At 52.0% G+C, this 27,829-nt stretch overlaps 4 protein-coding genes and 1 pseudogene across 4 annotated transcripts; 2 read left to right on the top strand and 3 right to left on the bottom strand.

Annotated features, from left to right (window-relative positions):
* Nucleotides 1–3,654: 3,654 nt before the first annotated feature.
* Nucleotides 3,655–5,300, top strand: SAPIO_CDS0988 (uncharacterized protein; the record flags this gene model as incomplete). The annotated part of the gene is made up of 2 exons (XM_016783654.1): nt 3,655–3,799; nt 3,862–5,300. The coding sequence occupies 2 exons, from the start codon at nt 3,655–3,657 to the stop codon at nt 5,298–5,300; spliced, it is 1,584 nt and encodes a 527-aa protein (XP_016645928.1).
* Nucleotides 5,301–7,615: 2,315 nt separating this feature from the next.
* On the top strand, nt 7,616–9,202 carry SAPIO_CDS0989 (annotated as a pseudogene; the record flags this gene model as incomplete).
* A 1,515-nt stretch (nt 9,203–10,717) lies between these two features.
* On the bottom strand, nt 10,718–15,060 carry SAPIO_CDS0990 (Uncharacterized protein; the record flags this gene model as incomplete). Its single annotated transcript, XM_016783655.1, has 3 exons — nt 10,718–10,882; nt 10,953–14,447; nt 14,533–15,060. 3 exons carry the CDS (start codon nt 15,058–15,060, stop codon nt 10,718–10,720), a joined length of 4,188 nt encoding a protein of 1,395 aa, XP_016645929.1.
* Nucleotides 15,061–21,699: 6,639 nt separating this feature from the next.
* Nucleotides 21,700–22,890, bottom strand: SAPIO_CDS0991 (Uncharacterized protein; the record flags this gene model as incomplete). Its single annotated transcript, XM_016783656.1, has 3 exons — nt 21,700–22,063; nt 22,139–22,604; nt 22,713–22,890. The coding sequence occupies 3 exons, from the start codon at nt 22,888–22,890 to the stop codon at nt 21,700–21,702; spliced, it is 1,008 nt and encodes a 335-aa protein (XP_016645930.1).
* Nucleotides 22,891–25,800: 2,910 nt separating this feature from the next.
* Nucleotides 25,801–27,338, bottom strand: SAPIO_CDS0992 (tRNA-specific adenosine-34 deaminase subunit; the record flags this gene model as incomplete). The annotated part of the gene is made up of 2 exons (XM_016783657.1): nt 25,801–26,854; nt 26,974–27,338. The coding sequence occupies 2 exons, from the start codon at nt 27,336–27,338 to the stop codon at nt 25,801–25,803; spliced, it is 1,419 nt and encodes a 472-aa protein (XP_016645931.1).
* Nucleotides 27,339–27,829: the final 491 nt, after the last annotated feature.

Consider the following 27,829-nt stretch of genomic DNA (forward strand, 5'->3'; position numbering starts at 1 on the left):
AGGATGTCATAGCTTGACAGGGGTGTTAAGATTGGGGCCGGGTTTAGGAAAAGAGGGAGGGATAGGAAAGGAGGAGAGACCAGGAAGAGATGGGGAAGGGCGATTAAATCATTCAGGAGCATGGTCCTGCGGGAAATTCGCGGATCGCTTGAAAATCAAGGCCTGGCAAAAGGCAAAAGCAAGGCAATGTACGGAAGCTTCCCTTCTTTCTTAGTGTATACAGTTTGGAGAAGAAGGTGTGGTACAAGACTGGGATCACGCAACCCTCGTCCATAACTGAGTCAGGGACATGGAGCTGCCAATCGACACTAGTGCAGCCTCTTTGTTGCTCGCGTTTCGGGGGTTCTCGCCGATTTCTTGTCAAAAAAATGGGTTTATCTGGATTTAATACTTTTAACGCCTGAAGGTTTGGCAGGGACCCTGTTGGTTGGGCTCAAAAGTTCTGAAAGTGCCCTGGGGCTATTGCATCGGAATGGCCTGGTTGGCTTCCCGACTGGAGAGAGAGAGGGAAAATTGATGTTACTCATGTGCATCATAACGTGGTTGGTGCAGAATTTCCTCGTTTGTGCCAGAATCCCATCTCCATGGTAATAGCTCCCCCAATCCCCAATCCCTAATCTTGCTTTCCCTTCCCACCCGAGAGGTTCGCGGTTCGCTGTTGGCTTGTTCACTGGAATGTTTTAAAGAGGATGCTGGCCCGTGTGTCATCTGGGCCGGAAGTGGGTGTGTAGCATCCAGGGTGGGTTCGCTGGTCGATGCTACCCTAGACGTGGGTACTCGTTGTACGAAGCACATATGATGGACTGGTTTGACAGACGAAGCACGAAGTAGTGCACACGACGAAGACGAGGAAGACGAAATAGTGCGAAGGGTTAATGCGGACCGTCTCGTCGCAGCAGAGATCTTCTTTGCGTCCCCGGACGGGGGGGCATCCACTCACGCGCCACCGGCCCGCACTTTCAGAAACTCTGTTAGTGACGACGCAACGCTCTTGACTCAGGACGACACATCTGCTACCACGTTGAAGCGTCAGATCTGAAGTTGTGGCGCTCTTTGAGGGGAGAGATTCTACAGCTTCGTCGGCAATAGATTGCGAGTCTACTTCGTAAACTTACATATCACTCGTGCAGTGCTCCTCCCGCTGACACCACTAGCTGTACCACGCCCAAGGCGACAAGGGTCAATCGCACGCGCTGGGAAGCCACAGACTGCTGGCTTCGTATGCGTACATGCTTGCGGGCGCTCGCTCTGAGCCGAGGACGGAGGTACACAGTATCTGTCTTGCTTGATCGCACACCGTAGGCCTAGTCGCTTGCGACTTTGGGTGATATTCTGCGACTCTCTGGGCGATTTCGTACTAGCTCTGCGGCGCATGGAATAGGAGAATGAAAGAGAGTCGACAACCCTTGCTTGAGTGGCTTGCCGGACATGCTCCCTTCCACCATTTGTTGGCAGATTTCTGGTGACGCTGACGGTGACGCGAAAAGCCTTGAAGAAGTGTCGCACGCGTGGAGATTAGAAGACCCGGGATGGAGAACACTTCATGTTATTTAACCTTTCCCCTGGGCTTCTATAATTACACCTCGCTTCGCTCTCCTTTATTTTTTTCCATTTCAAGGAAGAAAAACTCGTGAGAAATTAGGATATTGACTGCTCACATTTAACAGGCCTACGGTCGACTCATGCTAAGAATCGGCTTTTTGTCAGTCTGCTCGACTTTTCTCCATTTGGGCTAGCCAGTCGAGGCCTCAGCAGAGATGCCAGAGAGTGTAACCAACATTTGATCAGTCAACCGATTTTCAGAACGCTGTCACAGTGCGTGCTACGTTGGAGGCTGGGTCGTGTTTGATCTTGCGCCAGGACATCGACAAGTGGCTTTTGGGTTATATCACCAATGCTCTGGTTTCTTGGGTATATAAAAGTCTTCGATAGGTTCTATAATGCACGTTCTATCACCTCTTTCTCGGTATGAAGCGCCCGAAGAATTGCAATTCTGTCTGAATAGAGCCAGAGACATGTTCACATTGGCATTTCTAGAGCCACATAAGAACCTTTCGTAGAGACATGGAATCGTTAGTGTCGTCAATGGCACAGTCTTTAGCACTGTATGCATTTCACCCCCCACACACGTATCGATAGAGACGACTTCGTCCTTATTACATGTACACCCTCAGTGCTCACATTCACGACAAGTACTTCGTACAAGTAGGACCATCACAGAGAACCAAGAACCAAAGGCTAGGGGGCCTGGCCAAGCTTGGCCTTGGAAGAGTTACACTGTAGAGTACACACCACCCCGCCTGTCCCTTCCCCCCCTCCCTTGCTTTCCCACACCTGCGCCCCCTCCCATCCAGCTAGTTCCTGGTTAGGCCCGCTCTCTCACAGTTGATAATATCACCTGGGGCAGGGTCACTATTCCCCGGCGCCACCCCGTTGCATACAAGGTACTTTGCAGTTTACATCGCACTCTGTACTGTGCTGCGTGGTACGGTCTGGTACGGGAAAGTACTCATCGAACCAGGTCCTCTACACAGGCGCGACAGTAGAGCCGAGTTCCGTCCTTTTGCACTTGGTGCCAGTGGTACTGACCTGTACCAATTAATTTGCTCTTGGACCCAACAAAAAGTCCCATGGCCCTTCCCTCCCTCTTCTCCTTTTTTCCCTTCCCGTTCTTCACCACCCAAAACTTCGGACCCTCGAGATAACCCTCGACTTGAAGGTTGTTTCGACCGTTCCCTTCTAATCGAATTGTTCGAGTCGACAGAAAGAGGAGGGAATTCATTTCTGGGAATCGAAGGGGGAAAAATCAGACAGACTCTTGTCGTCCTACCTTTTTTCGACGGTACCAGACACCCAGCGAACGACATCAGGAACCCGATAAACACCCGACAAACACCATCCGACAGTCTACTTTTAGACAAGTGCCAACCACACGACCCGGGCAGCTGGACACGCTTTCTCAATTTGACGGCTGGCCCACCCTCTCATCCTAAGCCTTGGGACCGACCTCGTTTTTTTCGCCACCCCTCTTTTGCCTGTCTCCCAAATCTTCAATTACTTGTAGTTTAGGACTGCCGTCGGCCTGCCAAACGCAACCGAGTCAGCTGCGACAGATCTGACAACAGAATCCCGAATTTCTGGCGCCCCAAAATAATCCATTCCGAGCCAAATTCAATAATCGTCGGGGCGACACCATTTTATTTTCTGGCCCCCCTTTCTCTCTTTCTCATTCGCCGACATCACCTGAACTCCCGGCGTTTCTTGCTTTCGACAGCAAACGGACGCTTCGGAGCATCTGTATTTATCGACACCGCCATTGCCACCGATTGTTGGGGGATATTTTTCGGTCTGGCCAATTGGTTCTGTCAAATTAACGTGAGTTTGATGTCTTGGAATTGTATTTCTTTCGTCGGAAGATCAAATCCACGGCATTGGGACGGTCTGGGGAGTTATCCGCTGGCCTTGATTCCTGACGCTATTCTGGATGTATCCGTATGAAATGCGGAAATCGTTCAGTCGCTGATTTTCATTTTTCTTTTGGTAGTTGGCAGTATCCTTCGAGTTGAAAGCAACGGGACTTACTCCTGAGCCGATTTGAGATTCTACGATTGAGACCCAGTTTCGAAGCGTGCCCGTCTCATTAGGTCCGACGAGATGGCTGCACACATTATTTCAACGCCCTCGGATGACGGGCCTGTCATTAAGGAGCGAAAGACGAAAGGCGGCAGGACGCTTCAATACCGATTGACAGTGCTGCAGCAACCCGAGCGAGCTCGTGCTTGCGGTTCCGGATCCAAATGTAAGCCGAGATTTTGTTGGTCGTAACCTCGAGCGACTAGTTTGGACTGACATTGCGATTAGCTGCTGCCGACCGCCGACCTGTGGATCCGCCTCCCGTTGTCGAACTCCGTATCTTCGAACTAGGTCCCAATGCTGGCGAGTCTAAGGACATTACTTTCCACTACAACGCCAACTTCTTCCTTTTCGCGACCCTCGAGCTGGCCCGGCCCATGGCCCACGGTCGTGTCCAGACTCCCGCAGCCACTGCCACACCCGTCCTGACCGGGATGCCCGTTTCCGGTATGGCCTACCTTGACCGACCTGCCGAGGCTGGTTACTTCCTATTCCCCGATCTCTCAGTTCGCCACGAAGGCCGCTACAAGCTGTCGTTCAATCTGTATGAGGAGACCAAGGAGGAGAAGTACTTCGACGAGGAGACATCCGAGTCCAAGGGGTCGCCCGTGGGTGCCTCGTTCGACTGGAGGATGGAGGTCAAGTCCCAGGCTTTCTGTGTCTACAGCGCCAAGAAGTTCCCTGGTCTAGCCGAGAGCACTGCTCTCAGCCGAACTGTTGCGGATCAAGGATGCCGAGTTAGGATACGACGCGATGTTCGAATGCGCCGACGAGACGGGAAGCCTTCCACTTCGGACTACAAGAAAGCCGATGACGAGTATTCGCATAGACCTACCGCTCGCACTCCCGAGAGACAACAACCCCACGATTATAGGCAACGATCCGCGAGTGCCGCTAGTGACCACAGCAGAGCCCCTTACCCGCCCGAGCCTCAACGACGACCGTCAATCTCAGAATCCTACGCCACCGGACCCCCACCGCCTCCTCCCCCGCCGGGTTACGGCCAGAGCGGGCACCTCGGATTTGGACACACCACCCCTCACGCTCCCCAACAGTACTCTGATGTGCAACCTCCAGCGTCGCCTACGACAGCTTATCCGAACGGTCACCCATCTCCCTTCCAGGCGCCTCAGAGCCATACATACAACTACGGAAGCCGACCCTCTTCACGGTCTTTCGGATCTGCCCAGGGCTCGTTCGACGAGCGGCGTGCGTCTAATGGATATGTCCCTCCCTCTCCTCATGCTCAAGAGAAACACGAAGATCGACGTAGGCCGTCCCAAGGATATACCACCGCTCCTTCTCCCGTGCGATCCAGCCATAGCAGCAAGGTAGACGTGAGGTTGCCACCGATAGCGCAGATGTTTGCGGGCGTTGATGGATTCGACAAATCGAGGAAGCAAGCAGGTACCACCACCATCGATAACAGGATAGAGCCCGATCCTGACCCGACCCCTGCGCCTGCGCCCTACGCCAACGTACCGACTGGTTCTAAGAGGCGCCTGGAGGAGTCCACATATACTGCCCCGCTATATAACGGCCAACGCCCTAAGGAGAATGACTCCGTGGTGACTTACGACGGCCTTCGTCTTCGGAATGCTTCCGGCTATATGAAACAGTTCGCAGAGAACACATTCATTGCGGAAGCCACCGAGCAAGTGTCGTGAGGGTTGTTCTGAAGCGATTTGCCTGCTACATTCTTCATATTTCCGTTGCATTGAGCAGGAATGGCTGGAGAGAGACAAAGTCGACTCGTAATGAACTCGGGCGGAATAAGTCGATAATGTCATGTCACCGATATGGAAAAACGTTTCTTGGGCAACAGCGGCGTAAATTCAGGCTGTTATTTTTGTGTCTGCACACATGTGCTCCCAATATCTCTCTCATCTTACCGCCTTTTTTTATGGTCTCGAGGAGGAGAGTTGTACGTGTATATATCCCAGGGATATTCTGGATGGGCCTATCGGCGTTGTATTTTTTTTCCCTCTTCTTTTTCCTTTCATCTGTCTTCGGCTTCTCTCTTCTTCTTCTTGTTCTTGCCTTACTCATATTTTTTTGTTACCTGGTTGGATTCGACGGATGCATCCAGGCTACCATACAGCACACACTCATTGTCCACGAAGCTATTTCCTTACATATTTGTCTCTAGTCATCCGCCAAGAAGGGTGGTTCATCAGTTTCTTATGTTTATCAAATACCTGTCTATGCACAGAATTTTCTCCTAACAATTCTTTTTGATTCCCGTTCTCGTCTGTGGTTGGCCTGAGATTGGCCTTGTTCGTCTTTTCGATATTATTACTTGGTGAGGCAGAGGAGTCGAAGGAAGAGGGAGGATTTGGCCATATCAGAGGCGCAAAGAGTGAAGGGGATTCGTGGCCCCTAGTTTGAGGGATAAGGTGGAACCTAGGCTACTTTCGGATATTTGTCTTAGAATACGTTTGGGGGAAAGGGAATTGGTATCCTTTCTCTGTCGAAGGACACACACAGACAGGAGCATGACTTGCTCCCGAGTGGGTAGGAGACAGTTGATGGCAGGAGAGTCGGGAAGAGGGAGCTCAGCAAACCGATGGGCAAGGCAATTGGCACAGATTTTGGTCTTTTCGATATAGTATTATCGGTTCAGATATGTTAATTGATTTCTGCATTGTTCTGGATAAGGAGATTCGAGACATTTGAAGACTGTACGTCTGTAAGTGAGTCGTAAGCGAATCACGTCTACAGAAGTTTACCGCCTCTGGTGGTTCTAGTATGAAAGGTTGGAGGAAAGATCATCATCACCATCCTCGTGAATCAACGAATCCTCTATTAGCAAACTTGCGAACTCGAGTATGGACCCGCCCTCGACATTTCAAGATGCTACAATGAGTGGAGTCCGTCTCAGGGCACACAAGTCGAACGGACCTCGTCCTGAGAACCGGTGGGATCGCAGGGCTGGATCAAGAGCTGCCATTTTCATTTCGGCAAGGCACGCCACGCATAACGACGAGTGTGGAGTGACGATGCTTTTTTCCTTTTTTTCTATTTCTGGGAGGGAAGCGCGTGGAGGAGTGCATTGATGATACGGGACGCGCACCGCGTAAGATTGCGATTTCTTTTTGCTTTGTCGTCGCATTGCAGCTGTTTGAGACAGACTTACACGCGTGGTTTGGGGGGATTCTGTTGGAATTGTGAGTCGCGTTTCTATTTTTTTTTTCCCTTTCTTTCTGTTCTTTCCTTTCTTTAGAATTGGCCGGAATTGGATTCTAATTGGCATATTTCAGTCGGTTGGCTGGGATTGAAGGGGCCTTCTCGGGATCGTCGAATTCGAGGTCTCTTGTTCAATCGTTCTAAGTCTGGAGATGAGATTGTCTCTTTTCGGCCTTGGGATGTTCCTTCTTCTTCTGGTTCGTGCCTGGCGTGTCTGGGTGGTCCGTGCACATCTCCCGAGTCCGCGTCAAAATCCCGTTGGGGAAGATACTTTGGTACTTGTTCAACGGCTTCACCCCTGGCAACCAAAACAGAGATCCGAGACTTCATCACACAAAATCCTGACCACAGGCATTGCCTGGGGAAATCCATTCCCTATACTTCTCTAACCCACTTATGTCCTACGCTTCCTAGACAAAACATAGATCCTCTTTTTGCCCTTTTCATCCTTCCTCATTGATATTCCTCAAATACTCCTGACTCCTTTGCTCTTTGAGACAGCTTTGTTTACTGCCTACTTGGTCTGTCTCGCTGCACATATAGCTGCAGACTTAAGGGAATTGACCTGGACGTGTTTTCTACACTCTTCAACAGATTGGCCCTCTTCTTCAGAGGGAGATGAACAATCTGAGAGAAAAAGGATATTCAACCAAGGAAGCCACGGCGGTGGTGTAGCCAACTCTGATCTAAACATCCAGTACGAAATCAACACCACAACCATTGCCACATTGACACCAACCAAGCAGGCCATACTGGCCAGTCTAAACACAACACAAGCCCATCGATAACCGAAGAGATGGCTTCGAAACGCCAACCCCTGCCCAGGAGCCGCTTCACCGAAGGCTCCATGAACGACCGCGTCTCGGCTGTTCCCCCGCCTCATTTCCTCGGCCCAGAGCGCCCACGCCAACAGCGTAAGCCCTCGTCCTCGTCCTCCTCATCAGCCGTATCCTCCGCCGAATCCGCCAATTCCGTACCGACCGATTTCAACTTTGGGTTTGCTGGAAGCGGCAACTCGCAGGCCCAGCAGCATGAGTCCGACAACCGACCCCGTTCGGCGAGCGCTTACGTGCCCGCCCCCAAGGAGAAGAAGGGCGGCTTTTTCGCGCCTCTGTGGTCCGGGCTCTGGGAGAAGCTTAATATTGGCAAGAAGCAGCCGAGGCCGTTGAGTCTTGATGCTGGAACCGCCGCTGCTGCTTCTGCGGCTAGGGCCTCGGGACGCCATCCTCAGCCTGCTCAGCCGATAAATATCAATGGTGTTTCCATCCCCGGTGGAGTCGGCAGGGACAGACCCACGAAGGAGGAAGTCATGGCCAGTTACCACCAGCTCCTGGATTCAGGCTTCTTCGGCGCGCACGCCATCAAGTCCACACGACATCCCGGCACATCGACGCAAGCAGTCGCCTCCGAGGCTCTCCTCTCCACATCCCTACCTACCCAGCGAGCCAGCGGACCCCACGCGGACTTTGCCCCTTCATCATTCACCAAGCCTCAGCTGCCGACGATCTACTCGCCGCCGCGGCACATGCCACCACCCTCCCACGAATCCTCTCCCACCCGTAAAACGCGCCAAACAGCAGCCCCCGGAACACCCGAGCGGCCCACCACGGTCCCGGCCACGCCAGACTCCCGCGGCAAGAAACGCCGCGCCGCGCAGGAAGAAGACGAGGAGATCGCTCGTCCCACGCGCAAACTGCGCAAGACAACCCGCAGCATAGCTGACCTCGCCATCCCCCGCATCAGGCGAAACCGCGCCGCTGAACCATCCTCCACTTCATCTCAACCTACTCACCCGCCACCACCTCCACCGGCGCCTATGCGGCCCTTCGCTACGGCGAGTCCCCGCTCGCACAACGCCGCGGGCTTCGGTCTTAGCGCTGCCGTGGATCCCCAACCCCTCGTCAAATCCGTCGGGGGCGTCCTCACGCGTCGCTCGTTTTCCGGGTCAAGCCAGACGAATAAGTTAGCCAAGAGGCCCACGAGCAGCAGCGGCGGGAACAGCCGGCCCGGCTCGAGCAGGGGCTTGCACATCTCCGGACCCGTTTCGCCCGTCGTTCGACTCGGTCCCGGGCAGTTCGATGCGCTGCAATCGGGACAGGTCTCCGACGTTGAGAGTCTGGGCGGCAAGGTCATTTCCGCCGGCGTGCCGTGGGGCAAGTTAGCTCAGCAGCAGGAACTGGCTGCTGCTGTTCAGAGTCAGACTCAGAATGAGGCGCTGCAGGGGCGGAGGAGGAATGGCCCGCTGAGCGTGAGGCCGAATGCGAATAGGGGGATTCCTTGCGTTCCGGCCATTCCGGCGCAGTATAAGAGCGGGAGGGGTGTGATGGAGAGGGAGAGGGGTGAGAACGAGGATGTTGTCATGACGTTTTATGTCGAGGATTGAAAAAAGCCAAGGTTCTCCTTCTATTTATCAAAGGTCTGGAAGACGGATGCGCGATGGCGGAGGAGATGTTTGAAACGACGGTGTTCATGACTGAACGTTTTCGCAACGAATTTTTGTCATGGAGATGTTTTTCTCTTATGATTCTACGACACTTTTCTTTTTACCCCCCTGTTGGACTTTACGACAAAAAGAGGCCCATGATTCATGAACGGTCTGAAGAAACGATTATGTTTTCTTTTTGAAAACTCGCCGACGTTGGCAATGGTCTTGAGGTGGTAGTATTGGGGAGAAGGGAGCAAAGAGGGGAGAGTCTTGGAAGAGGGAGGAGAGGGGTCCGGAGGGCCGCGAATGGGACGTCGGACTATGTTGTATGAGTTCATGTACTATGACTCTTTTTTTCATGACAGGTATGATCTTCCGTCTCTCATCTTTTCTGACACTTGGTTAGGATCGAAGGGAGCTGAGGTGGTTGTTGGACTGCTGTCTATGTATATATGGGTTCCCGTTGTCTGAGTTTTATTTTGTTTTTACCCCTTTTATGGGAGATTTGGGATCGGTATGCGAAATGGATGGGAGTCGTTAGCTTAACTCTCTCTATCAATGATAATCAGTTTCTATTCAAGTGAACCGTCCTTCCCCGAAGTCTGTTGTTTAAACCGGATTCAATTCATCTCTGTCCTTACATCTAAACCTAGCTTGGAAAACGGAACAAAAATAAAGAAGAGAATCCCAGTCATCCGCTTCGAACTTGCCCAACCGGCCAACAGAGAGCTCACTCGAGCCCACCCCGTTCATCAAGTCCGCAATCCTTTCTGTGTAGGATCCTTATAACACTCAACAGATCATCAAAGACAGCGGACAGAAGGTAACAACACTCAGAAGAACAGAAGACGTCCGCTTTAATCATCAAAGAACATAACCCCAGCCGAGTCAAGCACGAGCAGGAGTAAACAGATTAAAACATCATCTATAGATAAAACAAGGGGAAAAAAAAGAAAAGAACAAGAAAAAGATCTAGCAAGCGCCCTCCGATTCATCGTGACATCAGGAAAAAAAAAGAAACGAGAAAGGAAAAAGGAAGGGCGAGACTAGCAATATCGTGCTCGGGTTGAAAGAAACGTCATCGAATCGGACGAATAAGAAAAAGAGCGAGCGTGTGATGGAGATAGGGTAAGAAGCACCCCGATGAAGCTCTCGCTAGCGTAGAAAAACAAAACCGCCCAAGAATAAAGACTAGACATCGACTAGTCCCTTAAACGTGCTATTCCCTCCCTCTCAAACATCTCATCAAACCCAATGGCTGAACGAGTCTGGAGCCCATCCACCTCCCATGCCCTTTCCCCAGACATGAATCCATACTCCTCCCTCGGCATGAAATGGAAGAAAAAAAAGAACAAAGGAAAAAGAAAGAAACACGTGTGATAGTACCACACAACCCGCGAAAACCCATTACCCATGATTTTGTTTTCTCCTTCCCATCCGTCGCGGTGAAGCGATCACCTCTATATTGTTGATTTATAAAACCTCAACGACCCTCTCTGCACCGCGAGTAGCAAAAGAAGCCTCGGGGGTCGGTTGCATAACCTTGAAGAGCGAAAGAATAAAGCTGCCAATGAAGCTGAAAATTCCCGGGAAGCGCCCATAGAGCAATGCGCAAAGAACTGATACAAGCAATGGAATCTGAAAGAAGCGGTGTGGTTAGTATATCGGATGGAACTTAAAAATCTCACAGAAGATGGCAACGACTTACCCAAATCATAAACAAGTTCTTGTCGCTGCTAAGCCTCTTCAACCTAGCCTCGTGAGCTCGTAGGATGTCAAGCTGTTGCTCCTTGGTGATGGCATTCTTCCGACCAATCTTCAGCACACCGGGCTCTTTGCTTGGCTCGGCGGCAGAAGTCTCCCCTTGCGCCTCGGTGGTAATCGTCTCCTCAACAGGGGAGGTCTTGATGTCGGTGGGCTGCATAGCGCGAGCCTCCTCGGCAGACCTCGCCTTCCTATCACCGTCACGAGATGGGTAGAGATCCTCGTAGGACGGCGGCGACGACGACTCCGAGTCGGGCGTACCAGGACGTTGTCCTGACATTCCGGGAACCAGGGCGGTCAATCGGCGCATAAACTGGGCATAATAAAGATACGCCTGGTTCTCGGCGTTCGTGCCCATTCCTTGCAAGGCTGGCATCTGGGGTATCTGCGGAATTTGTGGCATGTGAGGCAGCTGAGGGAGGTTTTGCATGTACAGGGCCATCGCTTGCTGGAACTGCTTGAAGGCAGCCGCAGCCGCATTCGGGGAAGCCGGGATCTCGGCAATCTCCTCCTCCTCCGCCTTGCTAACGTGGCTGACGTGCGTGTTGGTACGGCTAAGTTGTGCGCGTGGCCTCGTCACCGTAGGGACGCTTGGTCTACGCATCTGGAGGACATCCTCCTCGTCCGCGCCTACATCTGAGTCTCCCTCGCCCGCTACGTCCTCATCGCTTCCGCTGCTGTCGAACGAAGAGTACTCGGCGCTGTCGTCCTCATACTTGCCCTGAGCAGCTCCGAGGTCTCGAAGGTCTGGGCAAGACTGGTCGCCGCCGCACCAGAGGGACCTAAGTGACGTGGTGCTGCTGGCGGCGCTGCGCAGAGAGCCGACGCTTCGGTTCTTCGTGCGCCTAGCTACCCTGCGGAGGTCGCCAATAATGTCCTCAGACTCCGCTACGTCTGCCGGCGTCAACCCTTGCTTGCTCTTCAGCGTCGGGTCGGCTCCGGCAAGCAACAGCCTCCTTACGATCTCGGGATAGTTGTTCATGGCAGCGATGTGCATAGGCGTGAAGCCGCCGTTATCGAGAGCATCCACCTTGGCGCCCCTGGCAACCAATCCGGCCGCGAACCTATGGAAGCCGAGAGAGCAAGCCAAGTGCAACATGGTGTGGCCCGAAGAGATCTTGTAATCCCACTGGGCCTTATACGGGCTGTCGTCGAGGTCGATGAGCTCGAGACACTTCATAAGTTGCGCCTCGATATCGTAGGGCGCATTCGAGGACGAACCAGACGCAGCGTTAGTATAGCCTTGGCCTGCCGGGCCACCTCCGTTAACCCCCGCGCCAGGCGGAAGACCACGATAGTTGAGAATGCGCATAGCGAAGTCCTTCACGTCCCCAAGATTGCCGTTCATCTTCCGCGCGAGGACTTCCATAGCCGAGCGGAGCAGCTTGTCTTCGTCGTCGTCAAGGTACTTGAACTTCTGCGGATTAATCATCGACTGCACCCCAGTCTGATGCTGAGGGAACGTGACCACCACTTCGCCGGGTATGGGTGAGGGCGGCACGATGCAAATTAAGATGTTATCGGCCCAGAAGTAAGTCGCTGTTGCCTTCTGATCTCCAAACATGACCTCGAGTGCTCGGTGGAATCCAGTACCCAGGATCGTGACTTCGTAGCCGCCCAACTTAGAACCCTCGGAGGGCGTGATCTTTGTAATGGTAGGTAGAGGATGAGTTCCGAGCAAGTTGTTGCTGAGCGAGTTCATGGCGGCGAGGTTCGCCGCCGCGGCGGCACCAGTGGGAAGCATTTGCGCGAATTGGGACTGGAGAGCGGCTGCATTTAGAGCGTTGTTGAAGCTATTCGGGCTCGATGCTCGGCTTTGGTGCGTCGATCCCGCCGCAGTGGAGAACCTGTGTCGAAGGGCCAGGGGTTCGGCGGTGACGCTCAAAGACGCATTCGGGGAGAAGAAGGACGGGTCCTCCATGTTGGGAGTTGAAGGAGCAGTGCCGAAAAGGTTTCCGCCTGCGGAGGGACTGCCACCAGTAAACATTGAATCCTGGTTGGGGAATGATAGAGCACCGGGCGCAAACGGCGACGTTGCAGTAGACGGTGCGCCAGATAGTTGGGTCGGAGGAGAAGTCGCGGTCGCGGTATCTAGAGGGGTCATGGCCATGCTAACAGGCAGTTTCCCTGCGCTGGACTTTCGCTTCTTGGCATGCGGCGCTGATAGGCTGTTTGGTGAGGCTGGGCGTGAGAGAGTGCGCGGGTTCATCGAAGGCTTATTAGGGTTCACTATCCGCCTAGCAGTTGGAGGCGGGCCCGCCTGCAGTCGTGTCAGGTCGGAGACCGACTGGGTTGAGCGGAACGGGGTCGGTTGGACTACGGGATTGGAAGCCGGCTTGACATCGCCGCTGTTCAGTTGTGGTTTCGTAGACACAGGCGCAGGTGCAGGTGCAGGTGCGGCGCCGTTCATCTGCGCCGAATTCTGCGTTGGCCGCGAAGAGATTTGGGTAGTCGAAGTCGTGGGTCCGGGCGGAGCAAGGTGGTTCTTGTGGTCGTCGGTTATCATGATTGATGGGGTTAGTTCCTGGGCTAAGACACGTCCGAGATGGTCTCGAATAGTGAAGATGACTTGGAAACCCATCTTCTCCTGTTGGTGACGGCAGTAACAAGCGATGCGCATAGGGAGCTCTATCGTTGTGAAACCGGTGATGGGATCGGGCTTGGGGAACTCTCGGATCTCGTGGGTGTTGAAGACAACGACACGGCGCCATTCTTCTCGTTTCCAGATACCCTCCTCGTCGGGCTTCTTGACCTTTTTGCGCTCCGAACGTTTCCTTTCACGATCAATACAGTTACTGCAGATCCAGACCTCACCGCCGTTCAACGGCTTGTCCTCATCGGTTTCCTTCTCTGGCCTCGCGTCGTTGAAACCAGAGTTGGGTCCCTCGCGAGCCTTCTTCAACGCTCGTAGCCTCGTATCCTCGTTTTCCATGGCACTCGTGCAGACGAGCATGGTATGCAAATCTAGCGTGTCGGGAGATGGCACGTAGGGAACCTTAGACCAAAGTTTAGGCTTAGAGATGGTGTGCTTGGGAAGGTGTAGCTTAGCGACACCCGGCGGTAGTCGAGGGAACACCGTCTTGAGGTGGATCTGGGTCTCGACGCGAGTCTTGGGTGGCATGCCGTCCCTGTCAAAGGTCAAAAATGGATGGTTGCTTAGGATTTCCAAGCCGTGGTGCACAGGGAGGAAGGTCGGGAATTGGGCCGCCAAAACCATAGCCTGGTTAGCCGCCGCAGGGTTGGTAGCGAAAGCGTGGGGGAGGTGGTTTGCGACTGCTGGGTTAAGGTGATGCGGCCAAGCCGGCGCACCGTTAGCTTGGTGCATCAGCATTTGCCTCGCATCGTGGAAGTCCATCTGGTCGTTCGGCGATGAGGCGTTGCTAGCAAACACTGTCGAATGCGGTGAAACTTCCCTCGACGGAACCTTGAAGGAGTTCGTCTATATTAAATTACAGTTAGATTGATCAGATAGGGGAGGGAGGGGGAAGGCGGGGGACCCTCCAAACGAGGCGAAGGAAGCATACCGATCGATTCTTAATGTGGGACCTAGACTTGGTTGCACGACCGTTGGCTGTTATGAGAGGTTTGGGTACGTCACTAGGACTACTAGACGCTCTAGCAAAATCAAAGGACTGATTCATGAATTCGTCTTCGTCAAAAGTGCTATCCATCTCGAGCGGCGAGATGCCGAAATTACGGTGATTCGGGGTGTCGAATAGTTGCTCGTTTGACAACGCATTCTGGAATGTGCCATCGTCCATGGAGATATCGTTCATCATGCTCGTGTCCATTGGACCAGTCTTCGATGAGGCTTCGCTACTTGCTCGTTTCGACGAGGAAGAGTCGGATAGGGACTCTTCTTGGTAGGCCTCGTGAAACACAAACGAGTTTGCGGCATCGGGGTCATTGAGAAAGGCGTCGTGGTTGCCGTTGGCAATGGGTTTGGGAAAGTCGAGACTTGAGGGATCTAGCGTTTGCTCCTCGTCCAGGCCGCGAAATCTAAAATGCTCCATATCGAAGAGAGCCAGATCCGAATCTTCTGAAGGGGGCATCTTGTAGAGGTTTAGGTGTGAGTGTATGTGTCAAGGTGCGGTGAGGTACTTCGTCCGCCCAAGACTCGTTTCTGACCGCTCTCGCCCGCTCTCGCCCGCTCTCGATTCAGCCTCGACGTCGCAATTGTAGCCTTAATTATGATCCCGAACCTTCACCGCGACGATAATGCGAGGCTATTCGAAATCGTGTGCAATCGCCAGCGGAGCCAATCTATGTCGACCAATGGATCAATGGCGGTCAACTGCAGAGGAGCTACCGTTTTCTGCAGGGCAAGAAGGAGGCGCAGTCACAGATATTGATAATTCTTCGCTAAAGGGATCGTCGACGTAATTATGTTGGCGTCGCTATGTTCCAAGTTCGCACGAGCCGAGTCGGGGGGCGTTGTTGTCGGCGGAGAGACTAGAGATCGCCGTTTGTGAGGTGATGTGGTGAAGAAGCTGAGAGAGAATAGGGCGGGAAGGCGGTCGGCGAGTGGTGGCGGCGGAAAAAAAAGAAAGAAAAAGACGGTCAAGGGTCTCTCTCGCTGTCGAATAGGGAGAGGATGGAAGGGGTGAAGAAAGGCCCAAAAGAAAAGTCGATGCTACGTGAAAAACAGAGGTTTCAATCGACGACGGTAAAAATTATTAGGGTGCATTCAACCAGAATTGAGAGAAAGAGAGAATGAGAGGATGAGAAATATGGATGCCTTCAGTCGACGACGGGGGAATTGAGCAAAAAGGCAAAAAGCCAAGTCGTCGAAATTGCGTACGTCGCAATTGCAATACGCTCCGTATTAGGAGGAGGGCGAAGGAAGGGAGATGGCGGGTTTTTTGGCAAGACAGCTGGCACCTAAGTGGTCACAGGGAACACGCCAAGTCCCGTTCTCTGCCAGCCAAATTGAGGGTCAAGAGACTCAGGGTCACGAATCCACGATCGACCCCAAAAATTGCTGGGGGCCGACTCCAAGCGGTGGGTGGCAAGCAAGTTCAGAAGGTCAGTGAGATCCCCGGACTCGAAGGATCCCTCTATCTGTTAGATCTTGAAGACCGTGATGTCGAGATAGTCCTGAGAACCCGAGCCCGAAGCCTCGACAGATACAGCCAGACCCAGCAAATGGGGGGAAGAGAATGGGTTGGTTGGATGAGGAGGCGTCGTCAACACTTTGTGATGAGAACATTGGGAACCCACGATGCACAAATCTGTGTGGGTCGCTGTCCCTCCGGTTAAAGCTCGGGGCGTAGTTTACACAAGGCAGCAGGAAGGAGACATCTGTCGAGGGGTTTACTAGGGTTGACTTGGGTTGACCTCCCGGACTAGGCAGGTCACTAGTCTTTCCTTTGATGTACCAACAAGGCGAAGAAATGCCCACATCAGTCTTCAAGTGTAGTGTAGCACTATGAATCACCTGCACGAACTAGTGAACCAGCCCGTCTAATCTAGGAGAGGAGTAGCGTACCTGTGTACTTCCTATACTGCACTACATTATCATTGCGCAGTATTGCATCAAATAAGTATACTCAGACGAGGAAGTAGAAGCCATTCGAGGGACCACTCTTCCTGTAGTCGTACACTAGTTTAAGACAGCACTCCGAGCCCCCATAAATCTTATTCTATCCCGCTTACGATGAAGATCAATCGACATCCGGAAGCAATGTTTACATCTTACAACATAAGGAAGGTTAAAGGTTCCCGTCGAGACGAAACCTATGATACGGTTCGCTATGTCGCCAGAATTCCGAGAGCTTGGAGTAATACGACTCTACTATGCAATAATTTGTTGAGAGTTTAATCCTCTCCTTCAATGTACCTCCCCACGCACCAATGTGCATCCTGGAGTGGGCTGAAGCGGGCAGGTACCGGGCAGTACGAAGTACACGTCGACATATCGATTAAGAGAAGGAGACCGGTGACGACTTCGAAATTTCCAGACACCAAGACCGAGTTTGAGTTTGATAGTCAGCAATCTGCCTCGCTGCACAATGTGGAAGTACTTCTTCTTACGTTGCAGTGTACTCACATATTCATCACATCCTCTCGGCCTCTCTCGTATGGAGCTAAGTGAGTGCACAGATTGAAAACCTTATCAAGGTTTGATCAATGTCATATCCGTGCACGAGACACTTTGTCCACTGTGTGTTCAATGGAATCCCATAGAAATTCTCCTCGAATAACAAGGTGCAGCACAGTATGAGTAAGGAAACAGAAATTCCCTACGAAGTACAAAGGTACGAAACACAAAGTACCTTCGTACCAGGTATCAAACCCCGTGTTTCCCCCTCCCACTAAAAACATCAATGAATTCGTTCCAAAACCATCATCAATCAATCAACTCCCGTCATTGATTCCATCCCCAGACCCCCAGACTTCAGAGGATGCGCTTAAACGCAGCACTCACACCCCACTACACTAAACACGACTGTCATCACACTAGTCACTAGTGATGCGCTACAATTGATCCGCGCTGCTAAACTGGCATTGCCAATCTTGCGATGGTTCGAGTATGGAGATCAAGGGCTGCATAGCGCCATGCTACAGACACTCGACTGATCAAAGCAAAGCCAATTCCTCCTCGTGCAGAGTTAGACACATCACAATGACCTCGACTAGGCTCCATCTCCTCTCAAGCTCGTATCTATCCTCCCCCCCCCTTTTTCTATGCCACCTCATGGTTGGTTCTGTGATAACGTCAGGTGAGCGTCCACAGGAGGCATCAAGACCAGCCACAGGTCAGCATGTTAGTCAGGCAAAGCTTCTCCACGTCGCCTTTTGGTCAACCGCAACTCGAAGCGCCCACGTAGCATCGTGATGGAACAAGGAACCAGCAAGAAGCAAGGCCTCAAAAGCCTACATAGCAGGACGATCGTCATTTCAAAAACAAGGGCTTGGTGCCCTACCCGCTCGGGAAAAGCTCAATAAAGCCCGCCATGGCCAGAAACAGAGGGTGAAAAGAAAGAAAAAGCATTTATTATACACAAAGAGTCAACCCGGCGCACCGCTTACGCAGGCGATTTAACTGGTCGGGGTTATGATCCGGACTTTGGCTTATCGGTCAATCCGGGGCCACCTTGCCGTGCCGTCCTTTCAACGCCAGGAACATGCAGGGTCGTAGAGAGAGAGGCTGGGTCCGGGCGGGAGCCGTGACGGCCTTCCGTCGTTTCTTCTCCTTGGGAATACCCGGTTACCATTCCGCAATGCGACCTTGATTGAATATTCGGCCCAGACAATTCGATTTTCTTTCAGGGTGGTGTTTTTTTCGCCCTCTCTTTTTGTTCTCAAAAACCTCCTCCTCCCATGTCTGTGAAAGAAAAGCAGTTCTGGACCACGAAGCATAGACTATACCGCGACACGATGGTGTGCAGTAGTCCAAAACCCCGTGTTAGTCAGTTCCAATCATTCAAGCCGTCTTGACCGGTATGTTCCACCCGGAGCGGTCGAGTTGTCCCTAGAGATCAGCATGCATCCTACCAAGCAGGCCGCGTCTGAGTCTGCTTCCTTTTTCCTCGATAAGATAGGAAATAGAAATGCATGGATGATACCCTATTGCGGAGCCCCCATTCAACAAGGACGGTGAAGCTGTGGAAACAGTTTGCACAGCTAGATGGGCATCCGCGCAAATAGGTGTCCTGTGAGGTTGATACAACCCCGTATGAGTGATCCATTGGATACTTCTCGACTCTCACACGCGTGTATGGGCGTCAAAGTTGATCCATTGAAGTAGAATACTCTTCTGCCGTCATGTCCTGTCCGTCCCCTGGCGCCTCTGACACCGTCTCAGCTCATTCCTACGACTAGCCAGTGCAATAGCGCGTACCCAAACACACGGGACGGCAAAGTAAACTATTCCGACGTACTAGAGCTTCTTCCTTTTCCGCTCTAACACCCCCTCATCTCCCAGGAGATCGTCATTTCTAGTTATCAATCGACTTTTCTATTCACGTCCTCAGAGAAACTCGAGAGAAGCTGGCCTGATTTGACAAGACATGCATGCATCGCGTCAGCAGTGCGAGTAGACACAAGAAACCAACACCAGAACGTTCAACACTAGGCTTACAGCCTTAGCCAGGGAAGGGCAGAAGGAAAAGTCGGCCCGAAGTTGATCCAACTTCTTTCACCGATTTGACGTCTTAGCTGGAAACTTTCTACTGCCTACCAAGGCATTGCCAGGGCTTAAGTTTCGACTAGCTCTCGGCTGCCGAATAAGTACGCCGTATGCCGTATGCCGTACTACCCTTACTTGTATGTCTCAAGTTCTATTCTGCAAGTGAGGTCGTGATTTCCTTGGCCCGGCCTTCTCTGGACTTGATATCTGATCAAACTGAAAACTCAAAGACTTGGATGAGTCTTCGCCTTATCACGCAATAAAAGACCGACTAATTACCGTGCCTATCTGCACCTCGCCATGCAATGCTGCAATCAATTGATAACCTTTTAACCTTTCCGGACAAGCCACACCGAACTCGGAACAACATGTAAATAAACCAATTGATTTTATTCTCTTCGTCCTAATCTCGCCCCGGGAGATCTCGGACGACCCTGCGTCTCAAAGAGATCCCGTCGCGGTCAGCAACGACAGTTCCCCGGTGACCTATCAACGTCTACCCCATGACATGACACTTTGGTCAATCTCTAAATTCCCACCAGCCTACCTGGAGAATAAGTTTAGTTATGTCTCTCACGTTAGTTAGTATTTGGGGGTCCAAGTTTGGGGGTCTGGAACAGCACTACGACCAGGCCAAGAATAACTGAGACAGGAAGCAAGACACAATCCAGCCATCTTTTCCAACAATAGTTCCTATTGTTGGAAAAGATGGCTGGATTGTGTCTTGCTTCCTGTCTCATTCTTCTCGTTCCCCATGGAAAGGGAGGAAAAGAAGCAAGGAGAAAAGAAAAGTCGCCCCACTTTTCCAGAATCAAAGAATTTTGCCCTCATTTGGGTATGGGGACCCTCGAGTTGCATACGGCATACGGCGTCCGGCATCCGAGTTCCGGAGGTTGTCTTGAGCACAGGTCTAGGAGAGGAGGATGTAAAGCTCGATATCAGGTCATGTCGACATCCGGCCTTCATCACCGGGCTTTCCTCCTGTCTTCCTCGCTGAAGAGCGCGAGAGACTGCGACATTTCTAACTACTCACGTCGCACCGTCGCATTGTTTATATATATTTGCCCGATTTAATTTCCTAGTAGTTGTTCTTTCTTTCGCAAGGAGCTCCGTTTCCGTCCCCCTTTCTAGACACTCCGCTCCGGGTCACCGGCCTGTTCCTGTCGCCGAACATCTCCAATCGCAAGAATATCAAGCTCTCGAGGCACTAACAAACCTGCTCAACGCACAGCTTGTAAGCAAGTAATACAGACAAAAGAGAAGAAAATTGCGTCCATTCAACTCAGATAGAATGTCCTTAGGACACCAAGTCTTACGAATTTACTTGGAAGGTGCATTCGGCAGACCCGGGTCTTCACGGCTCGGCCGGTTGTCTTCTCTTCTTAAAACAGAAAATTTGCCAGCAGATGAGAAGACGAAATTCTAGGAGAGCGGCTCGAAGGTTGTTTCCAGAAACAGCGAGCTCGTGTCAAAGGAGCACTTGGGGTTTCCATATCTCCGCGGCGCCGAAATCCAAACTCATTGACTCAGACATACAGACACATCGTAAGAAACACAAAGGTCTCAAGTTAAATCGACCAGCCATTAATACACGGTCTCGTATCCACGTTTGTTAGCTTTGTTTCCCCTCTTGCCTCCAGCCTCGTCTGCGCGTGTAAGCCTTGTCTTTGATTCATGAAAGGGCAAATATCCATTGTCCGCCACTCGTGGTAGATATCTGACCAATTCTTGCTCCCCCATTCTGCAGGGGCCGATAACGTGTCACACGGTAGAACTTGTTTGGCTTGCGATTGTGTTGCGTGCGGAGGAATGGGGACTTAAGAGCCAGTTTCACTTCCTAGCCTTACCATTGTGGATGCGTGTCGGTATCTTGGATGGTATGATAGGAGTGTGTGGAGTCTACGTGTGTGACCGGAAGGCCATCCGAAATCCGAGTTTTCCAGAGCAACGTTTTGTGGTCCTGAGTCTTTTCATTTCAAGTTAACTTGTTTACCTAGCAGAACGAGGTGATTTCCCTAGAGTCAGCATCAGGTTGGAGGAACGGTTCAAGTTCAACTCCAGGAGTTTGTTGCATCACGAGGTAGACATGGATGAACTGCCTTCGAGAATGGAACTCAATATATCATTAAGAGGAAGACTACTCCAGGCTACAGCTCCGGTCAGCGCAGAGCTACCTGCTATGAAAGATTTAATAAACCAACGATAAGGCCGCCAACATTGATGCAATGGGCAAACGAGAACCAAGTCACATGAAATACACAGACGAAGAGTAAAAACAGACAGGTAGCCTCCAAGAAAAGTGAACATGAACATTTCAAAGCCGAGTCGCCCGAAAAATAAATAAGCAAACTCCTTAACACGTATCGCTTGCGGTATCATTTTGCAAATATGATCATGAATATGCCGACCCTTTCCCTCTAAATCAACCGTCTCGTCAACCCAGGAAGCAATATCAATTCGATCCGGTACTGTTAACCATCTCAGCTACCTCCCTACCTCCTCGTCCCCTGCCATAAGAGAAAAGGAGATAACCCTTTTCTCACGAGTCATCTTCTCCTTTTCACCAAAGAGCCTTCCTAGCACCCGCAACAGCCAGCTGGTCCGCCGCATGGTTACCAGGGTCACTAGCATGGCCCTTGACCCACTTGAACGTCGTCTTTCCGCCCGCCTTCTCACGCTCTTTCATCCTCTCGCGGATACCCTTGACGAGGTCCTGGTTCTTCACGCTCTCGCCGTTCGACGTCTTCCAGTCATTCTTCTCCCACGACGATGCCCACACCGTAGCGCAGTTTATGCTGTACTGGCTGTCAGTGATGATTTGCACGGCTTCATCGGCGTCGACGGTATGGAGGGCGCGGAGGATGGCGGTCAGCTCGGCGCGTTGGTTTGTTTGGACTTCGCCGTGTAGGCGTTCGGAGATGTTTCTAGATTAAGTGATAGAGCTTAGCATCGGATATGAGGAGCAAGGAAACAGTAAAATCTCGTGGAGAATATCATACCTTGTATCGCCGAGGCCGAAAAAGACACCAACTCCCGCCGCAGCACCGGCCCTACCATTCTTCAAGCTCGACCCATCCGTCCAGATACTCAACACGCTTTTTCCCTTTTTCTTCTTGACTTCAGACAGCTCCTCAACTTCAAGCCTCTCACTATCATCATCGACCTCATCTGACTCCTCGTCGCTCTCGGCGTCGGACACCTCCTCGCCCAGGGCGGCAATCGCATCAGCATCACCCCATTCCTTGATAAACGCCACCGCCTCCTCGCGCGTGGGGAACCTCTTATACTTAGGACCCTTCTGACCCTTAATCGCCTTGCTGGCTTGGTCCCAGTCCGTAAAGATCCCCGTAAACGCTCCCTTGGCGACCGCGTAGAACTTTGGTGGCTCGGTGGGGCTCGTGGAAGACTTGATCTTTTTACCCGCGACGAATGCTTGGGCTTCTTCTAGGGAGAGGAAGGATTTGTCTGTGAAAGAGAGAAAAAAATGTTAGTGTCTAGGCTTGATATCACACTCAGCAAAGCTGTCCCAGGGACCTCCTCTTCTCTCTCCTTCCCCCCGCGGAATCGACCTACATGAAGCGCCTTTGAAGCCAGCCGTCTGCGCCTGGCACTCCTCCCACGTCCGATAAACCCCAGGCCTCATCCCAATCCTCACGGCGTAAAACTTCTGCATGGCGGAGTCCGTCTTGCGCTTCTTGCCCGGTACCTGGGAGCCCGATGATACGAGCGGTCGTTTCCTAGTGGAGGACATCGTTTCTAGAAATATCCACGCGTCGGCTCCTCGTTCTTGTATGTGTAGATCGACTGACGTAACTAGACTTCTTGCCAGTGCTTCGGCAACGATCGCGGCCCTCCTACATGCAGACTGGAGCATGCAGCTCACCTCCCGCGGCTGATCCGGGTATGCGTGGGAAAAAGCAAGTGGCGGTAAAGATCGGGGAGGGGATATTCGGTGAGCGTTCGTGGTTTCGTGGGGGTAGGCTGGTCGTATCAAGAAGATTTGTTCCTATGGAACTTTTTCTTGTTTTCTTTCCCTTGACAGTATCGATCTTCACGGAACTCTGCACCTGGACGGTTCCAACCACAGAGGACCGTAGAAACACTCCTAAGTTCGTGAATTAAAGAGAGACACGCTCTCGTTCCTCGTATACGAGCTGCACCTCTTTATGATGGTTTGTCTGAGGCAAGCAGGTCGAAAAAAGAGGGCCCACGCGGAGGGCGGCAATGTCGGATTGGATACGCGTCGTCACGAGAGGAGCGGGGGCGGTTTGGGGAGCCAAGACTGCACGAAAGAGAAAGGGGAAACTAGTAAGAGCTGCTTTTTCCTGGTGTTTCAGTTTTCCCGTCTCCTTTGTTTGCCCAGTTGGATCTTTTTCTGTTCGCAGATATGGGCGATGGGGTTGGAATCTCAGATGCTGTTTGTAGTAGGTGCCAGAGGCAAATTTTGGGGGGAAGCTTCAGGGAGCTTTTGTCCGAGGGAAAGGCGGCACTGGCTAAGACCAGCCGGAAACGGGAGCCCCGCAGACCCAGAAATCAGTGGGTAGCGCCTGACTCTAAGTCTATAAGAAAGAAATCCGCGACAGGGGCGGACAAGGAAGACTACGTAACGTATTGTCTGAATCAAGACAGGTTAAAAAAAAAAATACAGCTGAAATTTCGAGGAGGTGAAATTTGGAGAGGGGCTCAAGTACGAAGTAGTGTTTTCGTATCCGACTCTTATGAAATGGAGAGTTCGGAAAGATTGAGGAGAAATGGGAGGGACTTGGAGGGAGCATGGGGGGGATGGGACTCTCGGCCACCCCCCTCTTCCGCGTCGTGGAGTTCAAGAGAGGAGAGAAGGGGGGGAGGCTAGAGCTCGCCCGACTTGTATTGATGTGTCCTCACAATCCTGAAGCCGTCAAACAACCCCCTCTTCCGCTTCCTTGTCGATTCCCCATCTTCCCTCTTGTTTATGTGCGTGCCATCCTCGTCTCTTCATTCTTGGAGCTCTCTCACTTGTCCCTCTCCCCGCCCCCCAGCCCCATCTCGGTTTTCTTGACAAAAAACATCGAAAACTAACACCGAGATACGTGCCTCTATCTGAGTCATGGTCACCCCCGCGTCACTGCCTCCTTGGACTTCCACTTGACCACCCTTACCTCCCCCCTTCAAAACCCACCACCCACCACCCGCCCACGCCAGCAAATAAGACCCGCCTCATTTCCACCCACGGAGAAATGCATCAGGATAACCCCCCCTCCCCCTCTTCCTTACAACTTCAGTCCTTGTCCATGATGGCGGAGCAGTTTTAACCTGAACTTCAGTAGATCTATAACCCCGATAGGGAGTGCTTCCATATTCTTGGCCCAGAAAGATAGAGAGACCTTGTTCACCAGGGAAAAGCAGCAAAAAGCGCGACGTAGTTTCTTGAAAGCTGGTAGACAAGGTTTCTGATTGCCAAAAATAGCAACCAATACCTTCTTTGTTTTGATCCAGCCTGCAGAGGATCTTGTGCTCCCATCAATGATCTCTTTGATGGAGGATCTAGCTCCAATCCGAAAAATCAATGCCGGAAGCGGGGGTTTGCGGCTAAAAGTGTTGGTGTGTTGGCCAATGATCTCCGAGCTGACGACGAACTTTCTTCTTCTCTCTCTTTGCTTCTTGGCGTAAACATTTCCTGTTCAGTTTCAGTCTCACTCTACCTCGGCATAGAATTGTTGCACGGAGGAGAAAGAGGAAATGGCATTTTGTGTTCTGTCTCTTCTCATGGACCTATTCCTATAAACATAAATATCAGGTTTAACTGATATTTAGAAATTTCACAAGCAATATGAATGTAAGCAAGCCTTCTCCCAGGCCGACCTGTCTCAGGTCCAAGTCCCTCTTTGTGGAAAGTTCTTAGCAGAAATTATGTTCAGCTTGCTTCAACAAAGAACACATGCTACCTGAAGTCTGATTCGTTAGTATTCACTTCCTGTAAACGTCTACTTCTCATTCGTGCTACAAGATTACACTCATCACAACAAGCCCGAAAACTCTAGTGCAGTTGTTGAAGATGTTAGTTATTGCGGAGAATACCTAGAACTAAGGAAGCTTCTCGATCACCCCCACTCCCATCTCATATATCAAGCTCCACTAGAAGAGACCGAAAAATAAGACTCTGCTGTAACCGAATATGTGAAGAATGGGTTCGCATCTGCCATCGATGTCGTCGAAAAGCTGTTCCCTTAACCCTCAGTTTCTAACTTGAGCAGCTTAGGGGACTATCTAACCCCCCATCCAGCATGCTCTCTCAACCAATATCTCAACAATCTTCCAAAAAAGCCCTCGGAAACAGGCTATCAAAATGCATTGATGAATCCCTTGGAAACGCCGTCGCATGACAGATGATGTGCCTTCGGAAAAGGAGAAAAAGAATGCGTCGCAAGACATGCTTCGAAAGGACTTGAGAACCGCACTGCCGTATGTAAATGCTCACTCACGCTTCCCCAGGATGGGGCTGAGCTGAGTGGGAAAGAGAAACAACGTGGCCGAAGAAAACGCGAACCTAGCGAGTAGGATTGGCAGGGGGACACAAAAAAAAAACGTGGGGGTTAAAATCATCCGATGCAATGCGGTGGCTGTTCCGATCAAACGTAGAGTATAAGTAAAAATCGAAGGGCAGCGGCCACGAGCCCTGCCCCTAAGCATGCACAAAGCGGTCAATGGGGGGAAGAGGATCCAAGTCCGATCCAGGCTCCCATTCCCAGGCGAGGAGACTCCAGTTGAGCTCCCGTCGCCAAAATAGCCCCAACCCATCGCCCGCCGAACCCTCGGGCACGTCCGGCAGATCTTGACCCCGGACTTCCGAACAGAAGCCCCCGGTGAGAGTGTGTCGCTGGGCAAAGACAACTTTGCCCATGCGAGAATGAAGGATACCCATAGAGCACTGCACGCAGGGCTCATGTGTAAGGTATAGCTCCAGCCCATGACATAGGTAGCCATCCGGATTTGGGTGATCCTCTTGATATGCGGAGTGTTCCTCTTCTAGTAGGGGTCGGTCCTGGAAGGGGTCGAAATCTAGGTTGGGGTCTTCGATAGGTCGACCAGCCGCTCGCCGTTCATGACGTACCAGTTTCTGGGCCACCATGCTTATGGCCCTCAGAGCGGAATGCGCCATTGGGTTGCCGGTGGCTGATTTGGGAACATCCCCAGCCCATCGTGCATCTCCGGCGACGCCCAGGATCTGAGCCCTGCCCTCACTGCGCTGAACGATGACGGCGCCAATAGCTTCTCCAATGCCCGACTCCTGGGCCCGTCGGGCGACGCGGTAAGCTACAGCCATCCATAGAGCAGTGTCATTCTTAATCTCTTCGGTTGCTCGAGATATCAGACTGGGGTGAGGTCCGAGAGGGTTATTCTTGCGGTACACCGTCGGCCAGAACTGTGACGACCACATCGCGGCATGGATCTGTGAGCTTGGTGGGTTGGCAGGGACCGTGACTTGGGTCAGGAATTTGTCTTCCATTCCGTCGAAGGCCGCCAAAGTCTTGCACACCTCCTCCTTTTCAATCAACTTAACCTCGCCGATGACAATGTAGACCCATGAGGACTTGCCCGTATGGATCTGCCTTCCCACCTCGTTTTCATTCATGAACTGGGTCTTGAGATGGGCAGGAAGATCGGACGGCTTAACGACTTTACGTAGATGGACCATGCTCTTAACTCGGTCTTCAGGAAGAAACTTGCGCAAGAGGCTGTATGGAAGAGGGCTATGTTAGTATATTTCTCCTGCGAGTGTCGAAGAGATCCACCGAGGTCCGAAGTATTCACTTCAGGTGAAAGAATCAGCATAACTGCTAGCTTTCTAACTTACTTAATAACCTCATTAGTACACTTCGTCGGCACACGGGTGACGTAGACTTGGTCAACTGTGTGGTCTTGCTGAACTTCTAGTGTCGTTTTGAGCGGAATCAAAATGCCCTTCTTGATGGTCTTGACGTCCATGTCGTTGATGAGGGGATTGGGAAGGATCTCGACGGGCCCAACAGGCCCAAGAAGAGGCTTTTCAGTGCTGGCAATAGTTACCGTGTTTGCCGTCACGGCCGGAGGCTCGGGATACATCGGCAGGGAAGCCGGCCTGCCTTGGGACTCGGGGCGAGGAAAGTTGACGACAACGCTTCGGTTGATCGTGCCTGTAGAGGCACCCTCTAGATAGGCGGAAGATCCTGGCGACTCCATGGCTGGGATTGCTTGGATGTTGTCCCTATGGAAAGAAGTCAGTCGCTTTCCAGCTAGTTACATCCGCACCAGGGGGTACCGCCGCGGCGCCCAGAGAGTGAGGGATTTCGAGGCTCCAGAAGGAGGGAAGCCTTACTCATACATGAATATAAAAAGTCTTCGCGAAGCTGCAATTTGCTGGTTTTTGATAGAAATTTCGTGGATCCGAAGAGTCGCGATTTCCTACGTGTCGATTCTTAGGGAGGAGAGTAGACCGAACCGGGGGTAGCTGGCCCAGCAGGCACCCGAAGTGATCGGATTGAGCCGACCAAGAGGTGCTAGCCTTGTCTAGCTGCTGGGCTCAGCTGAGATGTCGAGGACGATGGTGAACAGTCAAGGCGCCGGCTTGTATCTAGACACCTCGCTAGGGACATGGAGAATCCCCGGAGGGGTACGAGGATGTGTAGGGAATGTAAAGAAGGGCAAAAACGTGCCGGAGAAAGCAGATATGA

Source organism: Scedosporium apiospermum, assembly GCF_000732125.1.
Source record: "Scedosporium apiospermum strain IHEM 14462 chromosome Unknown SEQ_SAPIO_0044, whole genome shotgun sequence".
In the NCBI taxonomy this organism is placed as follows: Eukaryota; Fungi; Ascomycota; class Sordariomycetes; order Microascales; family Microascaceae; genus Scedosporium; species Scedosporium apiospermum.